The 12,598-nt window shown below is 40.3% G+C and overlaps 1 protein-coding gene across 1 annotated transcript in view; it reads right to left on the bottom strand.

Annotated features, from left to right (window-relative positions):
• Nucleotides 1-12,598, bottom strand: part of LOC114653195 (NEDD4-like E3 ubiquitin-protein ligase WWP1) — a 283,227-nt gene that overhangs the window by 141,578 nt on the left and 129,051 nt on the right. Inside the window, exons 5-6 of the mRNA XM_028803376.2 lie at nt 7,692-7,829; nt 7,540-7,606 (exon numbers count right to left, since the gene is read on the bottom strand). Of these exons, the coding sequence (XP_028659209.1) occupies nt 7,540-7,606; nt 7,692-7,829 (205 nt within the window). The remainder of the gene's footprint in view (nt 1-7,539; nt 7,607-7,691; nt 7,830-12,598) is intronic.

Here is a 12,598-nt window from a genome sequence, read left to right on the forward strand (position 1 = left end):
AAAATCCTGAAGGAGAATGTCCGGCCATCTGTTCGTCAACTCAAGCTGAAGCGATCTTGGGTGCTGCAACAGGACAATTACCCAAAACACACCAGCAAATCCACCTCTGAATGGCTGAAGAAAAACAAAATGAAGACTTTGGAGTGGCCTAGTCAAAGTCCTGACCTGAATCCAATTGAGATGCTATGGCATGACCTTAAAAAGGCGGTTCATGCTAGAAAACCCTCAAATAAAGCTGAATTACAACAATTTTGCAAAGATGAGTGGGCCAAAATTCCTCCAGAGCGCTGTAAAAGACTCATTGCAAGTTATCGCAAACGCTTGATTGCAGTTATTGCTGCTAAGGGTGGCCCAACCAGTTATTAGGTTCAGGGGGCAATTACTTTTTCACACAGGGCCATGTAGGTTTGGATTTTTTTTTCTCCCTAAATAATAAAAACCACCATTTACAAACTGCATTTTGTGTTTACTTGTGTTATATTTGACTAATGGTTAAATGTGTTTGATGATCAGAAACATTTTGTGTGACAAACATGCAAAAGAATAAGAAATCAGGAAGGGGGCAAATAGTTTTTCACACCACTGTATATTTAAAAAACCCGCGATACAGTGAAGCAATAGGTGAACCGCGATATGGCGAGGGACGACTGTACATCTCTAACAATACTCACCAACCTCTAATGATGCACAGCTAAGTATACAGTCAATGGCTGCACAGCGTCCTTTAACGACACTTGTTCAGTTCAGAATCACAAAGCACTGCTGTGGATAGCTAAGCTGGCACAGAATATTATTGGGACAAAGGTACCTTCTGTTCAGGACATATAAAACATGTGCAACACTATACTATTAACACTAGAATTACCAGAGCCTACGAAAAAACTCGTAAATCCGTCCCACCTTAAATCGCGTCTTAAATCCGTTTGCACCTCTCCGCCAGAATCCTTTGTCATCTAAATGTGCTGATAAAGCTACTAGCAGCCAGCTATTCCATCCCCCCACCGACTTAGAATGAACTTCTCTCCTAGCTCAAGCCTTGCCTTGATTTGATTACCTGGGATTGAAGTGGAGTTTTACAGTGGAAATAATTCTAGCGTTATTTGGAATACACGCATTTCATGTGTGTTCCATTTCTATAGTTGGCTGTGCAAACACATTTTTTAAAACAGAAACGTTTTTCATATTCTAATAGTAAATGACAAAATGTAGGCATAAACTATATAACATATGAAGCCTGAAGTCCATATATCAAAGAAACACTTTCACAAAAGGTACAAATAAAAGAACACGTGCGCCTTCATTCAAAAAAAAAAAAAAAAAAAAAAAAAGCCGCGTTAGCATGCCACATTGACTTTCTTACTACAACCGCCGCGGTGGCATAATGGTATCAGCCCCTGACTGAGACTCAGAGGGTGGCGAGTTCGATTCCGCACGGCTCTACTTCGAGAAATTAACTGCTCTTATTCTTACAATTTTAGAATAACAATATAAATTTGATTTCAGTCTGTAACAGGCGGTGTAACTTATGATACTGGTAAAGGTTAGCTTTTTTTTTTTTTTAATTCACTTTTCATTCTCGCAGTCACATTCAGAATCAATCCATACAACCCCATCTGACACAGCTGGTTTCACATAAATAAAAGTGCACTTTTATTCAAGACTATAACCGAAGAATAAAGAAAGCAAGTTACAGTTGGTGGTTGATACAACAGCTTGCGTGGTGCAATGTGAAGAACTGCTGATTTCCGATCCGTGCTATATAAAATCATCACATTCAAATATTAACAGTTCCCACACACCCAAGGTCCGCCATTCCTACATTTACAACATGTGTACTTGTTGCAGTGTACACACCTCTCTGTGCTATGGTTCCTATTACAGTGAATGAGCACCTGACACTGTACTTTCTTCCCTGGGGGAAGCTGAGGTCTTAGAACGGAAGTTTGTTGACGCTGTATCATCTTTTCTTTTTCCATCGCCTTTTCCTGTAAGAAGCGACGACGAAGTTCCTCTGCAAGGTGAGCCATGAACACTCTTCTTTTCTCAGCGGACCCCGTGCATGCCTTATACAATACGTGTGCGTTCATCGCTGCTAGGTCAAGGATGTTGTAGAACACAGCAACCGGCCACCTGCGTGTTCCTGTGCGCACTGAACAAGCACGCGCCTTCTGGTCCATGATGTCAACGCCACGCTGGGGAAAAAAGAAAGACAAATATATGTGACATTTTGAAGAAATCATTTTATCACCAGAAGAGCACCAGAATACTTCGTCACACTAATATTTTTTTCATTAGCATACCTTCATGTGGTTGTAGTCTGTGACCGTGTTTGTTTTTTTTTTTTTTATCTTGCCCAATCTCCACATCATGGTGCATTGTGCTGAGAATGCAGACAGACTTCATCTTTTTGGGCACATACACTGTCAGCATGGCACTGGGAGATGTAAACACCAGCGTGGAGAATTGTTCGTGTACTGAACTGACTTTAGCTGCAGGTGGAAGTTCCCGTCGCACTTTATTCATGGTGCCAAGCAGAGCTGTATTGCGGTGCAGCAGTCTATTAGCCAGCGAAAGTGACGTGAAGAAGTTGTCTGTTGTTACGGTTCTGCCTTTTTGGATTGCGGCAGATTTGGAGACAAAGTACATGTGCAATGCCACTCCTTATTTAGGAAAAGATCCCAGTCGTCCCACGGGAGAAAGACTTTCCGAGTCTGTGGTCATAAAGCTTATGGAGCCATTTCTGGACAAAGGCAGAACCGTAACAACAGACAACTTCTTCACGTCACTTTCACTGGCTAATAGACTGCTGCACCGCAATACAGCTCTGCTTGGCACCGTGAATAAAGTGCGACGGGAACTTCCACCTGCAGCTAAAGTCAGTTCAGTACACGAACAATTCTCCACGCTGGTGTTTATATCTCCCAGTGCCATGCTGACAGTGTATGTGCCCAAAAAGATGAAGTCTGTCTGCATTCTCAGCACAATGCACCATGATGTGGAGATTGGGCAAGATAAAAAAAAAAACAAACAAACACGGTCACAGACTACAACCACATGAAGGTATGCTAATGAAAAACATATTAGTGTGACGAAGTATTCTGGTGCTCTTCTGGTGATAAAATGATTTCTTCAAAATGTCACATATATTTGTCTTTCTTTTTTCCCCAGCGTGGCGTTGACATCATGGACCAGAAGGCGCGTGCTTGTTCAGTGCGCACAGGAACACGCAGGTGGCCGGTTGCTGTGTTCTACAACATCCTTGACCTAGCAGCGATGAACGCACACGTACTGTATAAGGCATGCACGGGGTCCGCTGAGAAAAGAAGAGTGTTCATGGCTCACCTTGCAGAGGAACTTCGTCGTCGCTTCTTACAGGAAAAGGCGATGGAAAAAGAAAAGATGATACAGCGTCAACAAACTTCCGTTCTAAGACCTCAGCTTCCCCCAGGGAAGAAAGTACAGTGTCAGGTGCTCATTCACTGTAATAGGAACCATAGCACAGAGAGGTGTGTACACTGCAACAAGTACACATGTTGTAAATGTAGGAATGGCGGACCTTGGGTGTGTGGGAACTGTTAATATTTGAATGTGATGATTTTATATAGCACGGATCGGAAATCAGCAGTTCTTAACATTGCACCACGCAAGCTGTTGTATCAACCACCAACTGTAACTTGCTTTCTTTATTCTTCGGTTATAGTCTTGAATAAAAGTGCACTTTTATTTATGTGAAACCAGCTGTGTCAGATGGGGTTGTATGGATTGATTCTGAATGTGACTGCGAGAATGAAAAGTGAATTAAAAAAAAAAAAAAAAAAAAAAGCTAACCTTTACCAGTATCATAAGTTACACCGGCTGTTACAGACTGAAATCAAATTTATATTGTTATTCTAAAATTGTAAGAGTAAGAGCAGTTAATTTTTCGAAGTGGAGCCGTGCGGAATCGAACTCGCCACCCTCTGATTCCCAGTCAGGGGCTGATACCATTATGCCACCACGGCGGTTGTAGTAAGAAAGTCAATGTGGCATGCTAACGCGGCTTTTTTTTTTTTTTTTTTTTTCATGAAGGCGCACGTGTTCTTTTATTTGTACCTTTTGTGAAAGTGTTTCTTTGATATATGGACTTCAGGCTTCATACGTTATATAGTTTATGCCTACATTTTGTCATTTACTATTAGAATATGAAAAACGTTTCTGTTTTAAAAATGTGTTTGCACAGCCAACTATAGAAATGGAACACACATGAAATGCGTGTATTCCAAATAACGCTAGAATTATTTCCACTGTAAAACTCCACTTCAATCCCAGGTAATCAAATCAAGGCAAGGCTTGAGCTAGGAGAGAAGTTCATTCTAAGTCGGTGGGGGGATGGAATAGCTGGCTGCTAGTAGCTTTATCAGCACATTTAGATGACAAAGGACTCTGGCGGAGAGGTGCAAACGGATTTAAGACGCGATTTAAGGTGGGACGGATTTACGAGTTTTTTCGTAGGCTCTGGTAATTCTAGTGTTAAAGGATGCCCTTGTGCATGCCAGAGCTGTCAACCTATTTTTAAATGGCAATGTTTAATGCAACCTGGAATCTTTGATTCATAACCAAGTGCTGCGCAAAGGCAATTATCAAAGAACTTGGAAAAAACAGACATTTGGAATTGTTTCAAATAACAGCCAGTGAAGCAAACAGATTAATTAGCACAACAGTAATTCCCTATTTACTTAGGAGGTTAACAAAGCCAATAACTGCCCCTCAAACATTAAGCAATTAAAGACCAAGTAACGTCTCCTTCAGGGTTTCCGACTTTATTGGAAAAATACTCAAACAAATGGTCAGCCACAGTTCTAGTTGTTAGCAGGTTCTGGAATTAGTGGACAAATGTGAAATCTGAGAAACATGATTTCCCAAATTCATACCCCAAACTTATGCACTGTATTTACTAGAGACCCATCACATTACAGAATGTTTCTAATGATTTTCAGTTGTAGCCTTCATTTACATAATTTTAGCGAGTATGGGGCACTCCTGTGACCACCAATGGTGCAGCTTCAAATCCCCAGAAACTCATGTGACCTTATTAATCCATTGGAGTAGGCAATGGTGCAAGTGAGAGCTGATAACCAATAAGAGCTCACTTGTTAAGTACAATGCATATGCAATAAATAAAAAAAAAACAAATGTTTTGAAAGGTGGAAACAGAAGAGAGGCTCACCCGTCTAAGGTCTTGTGTTTGTTATATCATGACAGGATGGAAAAAGGAAAAGGCCGAGATTACCATTGGTAACACACTAAGCCGTAATGGATTGAAATCTTGCAGCGCCCGCAAGGTCCTCTTGCACAAGGCGGCACATGTACAGGCCCAGATGTTCACCGGCAAACTTAAGATAGGCCTGTACATGTGTGTTACTAATGGTGTTCTTAGTGACTGTGGTGGTCCCAACTGCCTTCAGATCATTAACAAGCTCCTCCCATGTAGTTTTGGGCTGATCCCTCACCTTTCTCATGATCATCCTCACCCCCATGAGGCAACATCTTGCATGAAGCTTCAGACCGAAGGCGATTGATGGTCATTTTATATTTCTTCCATTTCCCAATAATCGCACCAACAGTTGTCAACTTCTCACCAAGCTTCTTGCTGATGGTCCTGTCGCCCATTCCAGCCTTGTGCAGGACTACACTCTTGTTGTCCCTGGCGTCCTTTGACAGCACTTTGGTCTTTTACCCATGGTGGTGGAGAGGTTGGAATGGAAGAAACTGATTCTGTGGACAGGTGTGCTTTACACACATAAATTGAGATCAGGAGTATCTGTCATTGATTGATTGATTGATTGTAATCTGTGTGCCCATAATCTGTGGGAGCCAGAATTCTGGCTGGGTAGTATGGTATCAAATCCTTATTTCTCTCAATGACATGCCAATCAATTTATAACTTTGATATAAAACGACACTGCTATCGTGGGCTGTATCAGGAATGGACAGGAGGAGGAGTATAGGGACCTAATCAAGGACTTTGTTAAATAGTGCGACTCAAACCACCTACACCTGAACACCAGCAAAACCAAGGAGCTGGTGGTGGATTTTAGGAGGCCCAGACCCCCCATGGACCCCGTGATCATCAGAGGTGACTGTGTGCAGATGGTGCAGACCTATAAACACCTGGGAGTGCAACTGGATGATAAATTAGACTGGACTGCCAATACTGATGCTCTGTGCAAGAAAGGACAGAGCCGGTTATACTTCCTTAGAAGGCTGGCATCCTTCAACATCTGCAATAAGATGCTGCAGATGTTCTATCAGACGGTTGTGGCGAGTGCCCTCTTCTACGCGGTGGTGTGCTGGGGAGGCAGCATTAAGAAGAAGGACGCCTCACGCTTTGACAAACTGGTGAGGAAGGCAGGCTCTATTGTTGGCATGGAGCTGGACAGTCTGACATCCATGGCAGAGCGACGGGCGCTCAAAAGGCTCCTATCAATTATTGAGAATCCACTGCATCCACTAAACAATGTCATCTCCAGACAGAGGAGCAGCTTCAGCGACAGACTGCTGTCACCGTCCTGCTCCACTGACAGACTGAGAAGATCGTTCCTCCCCCAAACTATGCGACTCTTCAGTTCCACCTGGGGGGGTAAACGTTAACATTATACAGTTATTGTGTGTTTTTACCTGCATTGTTATCAATCTTTAATTCAATATTGTTTTTTTGTATCAGTATGCTGCTGCTGGAGTATGTGAATTTCCCTTTGGGATTAATAAAGTATCTATCTATCTATCTATCTATCTATCTATCTATCTATCTATCTATCTATCTATCTATCTATCTATCATGTGTTTTTTCTGGATTTTTGGTTGATATTCGGTCTCTCTCCATTAAAATGAAACTACCATAAAATTAGAGACTGTTCATTTCTTTGTAAGTGAGCAAACTTAAATATTCAGCAGGGGATCCATTACTTATTTCCCCCAATGTACCTGAGAATCATCCATATAGGCACCAGCACTCTCAGGCAGCATGTTAATTGGTTGTCAGAATGCACTGAGCTTGACATATTTTGGAAATTTAAAACTGTGCCAAACATTTGTCATAGAGTCATGTAATTTGTCATCTCCTGTGATTCTTAGGTGTGTAATCTGACAATCCCAAGGCAAAGAGATTCAGCGACTACTGTTGTTAAATTTCACATGCTCATCAACTATAAATCATGCAGTAGATGTCCGACTTAAAGGAATATGCCCTTTGTTTGCAAGTTCTTTCCTTCCTTTCTGTTTTAAAACTAGCAGAATATTAATCAACAAAATACAGGTAATAAACTCACGTCTGTAGTTAAAGTGAATCGTTCTAATGACTAAAAATTTGTAAATTAGCATTTAAACCAATAAAATTATTAATATCAACTGAAAACAAAATTGGTTTTGAATAAAAACAATGGATGTAAAATTTACATAGTCAAACATTTTCAAAGGGTAAAAAGCATGGATATAATTGTGTATGCTCAAGGGAAAACTGCCTACTAAATAACCTAAATTCTGTAAAAAGAGATGGATCACCTTGTGTTAGCCCTTGAAGAAGGTTCACCTTCATTTTCATGAACAGCATCGCCATTCTGCTGAACTTCTGGAAAACAGAAGAAATTTACTTTCACAATTACTTAAACAAAATCAGATAACCAGAAAGCCAAAAAAAAAAATCCCACACTTACTGGTTGCTGATGTAGTGCAGTTAGGGAATGATTCCTGGTCAACAGTCAAGCCATCAAGAATAATGGTCAGCTCCCCTGTTTGCATGACCCCATTCTTGCCATCTAATGTAAGCTTAAGCACTTCTTTTACATTTTCCACTAAAAAAAAATTAAGAAAAAGAAAATGAGATAAACATTTTGTAAAGTTTGTGGGGGTTCCAGAAATGTCATCTATATATATATAAAATCCCTATGTGCGTCCAGGTGTCCATGTGTGGGTGTCTTCTGATGAAGTGCGCATGCGCGGGGCACGGTGCGATGCGTGATATTACTATCAGAGAAAGTTAGAGGCGTTTTACGGAAATACAAACCAGTATTACTGCGACAGGAAATTAAAGGTACACAATACAGTGACGCATATTACAGCCACATACAAGCCAGTATTACTGTCAGAGGAGATTAAAGGCATATTACCAACGCGCACGCCTGTATTACCGCCAGAGAAAATTAAAGGTATATTACAGACGTACAAGCCAGCGGACATACAAGACGGTATCCTTCAATAAGGGCACGCTCAAAAAAGCAAGCCTCAAAAGGGCGACCTCAATTGGGCGCAATGAATAAAGGCGCGCGTAAATAAAGATCTGCACTTTTGTTGCTCTTCACATATTCCAGAGCCATTTGAACTAAATTATCTACGAACGCCTTTATCCGCCGTGCTCAATTAAGGTCGCCCTTTTGAAGCTCGCCTTTTTGTGCGCGCCCTTATTGAATAGAGCCGTACAAGACAGTATTACTGTCACAGAAAATTAAAGACACACAATACACGGCGGCAGCCCACAAAGAACGGTCAGCTCAGCAAGTAGACATCAACAAAAGAAAGGCTGAAAGAAAGAAAAATACGACCAACAAAAAGAATGAGGTCAAAGTCCCTTGCCATTTAATACAGACTGTTCCTACTAATGTTTATGCACTACTGTTCTAGCGCCCGTTATTGTAACGGGCTAAATGACTAGTATATTAATAAAATAAAAATGTCATATATAAATGTGTGAATTTCCCATTGGGATTAATAAAGTATCTATCTATCTATCTTAAATCTTTCAGATTATTTCAGGCTAAACTACAAAAATATAAACAAGAAAAAACAAGGAGGAAACCTAAGTAAAGCATTTCTTTAAGATACTGAAGCAATAATCATTAGAGGTCTGACATGAACTTGAATAAAATGGTAGCATTCAAACACAATATTCAGACAGATATTCAAAGAGGGGATCGACAGACATTTGAAGATGCTGCACAGCCTTCAAAGTCAAAGAACTTCCAAGTATGTACCTTAAATTAACAAAGTGCTGAAAATTCTCATAAATGTTCCCAATAAGAGGGCAAAAGTATCCACAAGCACATTTCACCCTGTCTCACTGAAACCAGATATATATGTCTGGAGTCAACCTTGACTAAACTGTGCTTAAAATTTAGCGGAAAAACAATTAAGACGGCTGACTGTCACATTCCTAAACCAATCCAATGCCTCATGAAGGTGGAGCTCAAAGTAGGAGCGGTGATTTCAAACTGCAAAGACCAGAGGTGCTCTCGGTAACCTGATCCGACAGACAGCAAGCTTCTGTTTATGATGAACCACATACAGCAGCAAAGGCACCTAAAAAATCCTATTACACATATGAATGTGTGTTGTGTGTGCACTGAGCACATTACACGTTTTAAAATAAATATAACATAATGCAAGGGAAAACCTTTCTGTAACATCAGATAAGGTTTGGCATTCAAGGGCATCAATGGATGATGGTAAATGTGAACGATATGTTGTCAAAGGTGCTGTGTGTGTGCTTTCTGTTGTTCAGGGTTATGATGATAGTGTAGAAGTTGAAAAATATGAACTGAAAAATATGCATTTGAAGTAAATGATGTATCACACCCAGTTAAGAGGGCTGCCATTAAGAGAGCTGATAACGAAAAGCCATGGGAGACGCAGACTTCAGTACAGAATGAAGATGCAAGAAACTTCCAAAAGGACAACCACCACTGCAACACTTCACTAATTTGGGCTCAATGGAAGACTGGACAGTCAACACATGAAAGACGGCCTGGAGTTTGCAAATTCTCTCTCTTTCACACATATACATACATACAGTACCGCCGCTCCCTATACGCAGAGTACGCAGTCTGTGTAGGGCACCAACTCCCAGGGGGGCACCATCCCAGCTGCTCAAAAAAATCGTTTTTATATATTATAATAATAAATTAATATTAATAATATACAAATACAAATAAACAAAAATATAAACGTATATATTGCATTTTACGGTGAACGCAGAGTAGGCTAAGCACACGTGATGACGCGTGCGCCCTCACCTCTGTTACGGCTGCCTAACTAATATTTGGGGGAGGGGGCACAAAAGTAAATTTTTGCTTAGGGCACCCATTTGGCCAGCAGCGGTCCTGCATACATACATGTATATACATATATACACACACACATATACATACATACACACACACTAGGGGGCTCTGCCACTGCTCACTTCGCTCACTAACCTCCCAGGCATGCGCTACGTGCTACATCGCTCACGTATGGGGAAGCAGATGTACAATTTAAACAGATTGTTATTTTCTTGGGAATTGTTACATATACATAATAGATCTGTTTTACATTACAGCGAGTAAAACATAATAGATTGAAAAAAAATTATGTTTCGTGTTGCATTAGAAGTATTCATTGTGTTAAACGTTTTTGTTCTGTTTGGCTTTGAAATGAACCACGCAAATACTTTTTAAACTTAACACTTTTACTGTAAAACTTCAGTAAAACAATATTTGGAATCAACTTTTCATTAATATTGCATTGAATTTTGATTCTGTGTTTGGAGTTACATACCGATAACACAACATATAACTGCCCGTAAGTGAATATCGTTTCATTCTCTCTAATAAATAAACCGATTTTTTCGAATGTTTGTCCTTGTGATTTGTTAATTGTCATAGCAAAAGCTATTCTAACGGGAAACTAAATCTTTTAATACGAATGGCATATCAAGATCTCCTTTGGTGTCTAATGTTATCCCCTGAAGATGTACTACATTACCTTTCTTGTCACCTGTTAAAATTTTACTTTAGAATTGTTCGACCAATTTTTAATACAACCAATCTTGTCCTATTGCGTAGCCCATCACTCAGACATAAATTATGCAATAACATTACAATACATCCTTTTTTCAACAGTAATTTGGCCGGTGGAAGACTGGATGGTGTTAACGGTTGTAGATATTCTTCGGGATATTGTAAGTACGATCTTCTACAACATCACCACCAACTCTTTCAGCAGAGTCTATTGATACGCATTTAACCAATCTGATGTGTAACCGATCGACAATTTTCGCGTTAATTCATTTGACTTCATCATTTCTCTGTGCGAGGATTGCCTGTGTACTCATTTCTTCTGTTGATAACCCTTTGGGATGAAATTCTTCAATAAGATTTAGACATAATATGTCTTCTTTTATTGGGACCTTAAAGTGAGGAAAACGTAAAAACTTATAAGAGCTGAGAGCGCAGAAACTGTGTCTGACAAAAACATTCACACAAATGAGAGGTGAGAGGACTGCGGGCGTGGACCGTTAACCGGAAATGGTTGAGAGGAGGGCGGGACATGAAAAAATCTCTTGGCAATAGTCTCGTCTCAAGATTTTCTTTTATAATAGAGAGATATGATACAGTATCTGTCAAATAATAGAAAGAGTACACGACACGTGTTTCACCCTTCTTGGGGCTCATCAGGTTAGGCACTTCTGCATCCCCTTACGAGGACTGAACCTCAGATGTCAGTGCCTGGACAGAAGTCTCTGACGCTGTGCCATGGCGACTGGGTTGCTTTTTTTGGCAAGGTGATTATACATACAGGTGCTGGTCATAAAATTAGAATATCATGACAAAGTTGATTTATTTCAGTAATTCCATTCAAAAAGTGAAACTTGTATATTACATTCATTCATTACACACAGACTGATGTATTTCAAATGTTTATTTCTTTTAATGTTGATAATTATAACTGACAACTAATGAAAGTCCCAAATTCAGTATCTCGGAAAATTAGAATATTGTGAAAAGGTTCACTATTGAAGACACCTGGTATATATACACACACACACACACACACAGTACATACATATACACACACATACTTGTAACAGATTGTAAAAAATATTTATTAACTAAACATTCCATGGTATGAACTCTCACAACCTTTTATACACCCGCCAGTCCAATCCTCTCTGGTATCAATTTGCAGGTCATACCTCTCCCATCCCATCTGTGTGACGGTCCGGGTTACCTCCATGCTCCCTGGTTGTTACCAGGAGCTTTCTGAACCCAGACACACACATTCAGCAAAGGGGCTGATGCAAACTGATCAGTGCTTTTATTAAAAGCAGAGAAAAATGTTCAAAAAGTGTGCTGTAAAATAAACAGATCTTCAATAAATAAATAAACAATCCATAAAATCAGTGATGTCCATGAGATTCATAATCCTAATATCTAATACATAATCCAAATCCAAATCTAATACATAATCCAAATGATAAAAACAGAATAAAACGATGTAGTCATTAGGTTCTTTCTCTTATCCTTCCTGAACCCAGTGTATCTGCCACTCTCAGACTCCGTGACTCACCCTACTCAGGTCTTGCAGCCGGCGGAGACACTAGCAGCCATAGTCACAACCTCTGGCTCTAGTCACGGCTGCCTCTGTCTGTGTCTGCCATGACGCACTGAGCTGACTGTCCCTCCATCTTCCTTTACACTCCCCTAGTGCCTTAAGAGGGCACCACCACCATCGTAGCCACTTCCTCTATAAATTCAGCATAGATGATCCAACCCTGGAGTACCGAACGCTTACTTTTCCACTGAGATTG

Source organism: Erpetoichthys calabaricus, chromosome 6 (genome assembly GCF_900747795.2).
Source record: "Erpetoichthys calabaricus chromosome 6, fErpCal1.3, whole genome shotgun sequence".
NCBI classification, from domain to species: Eukaryota; Metazoa; Chordata; class Cladistia; order Polypteriformes; family Polypteridae; genus Erpetoichthys; species Erpetoichthys calabaricus.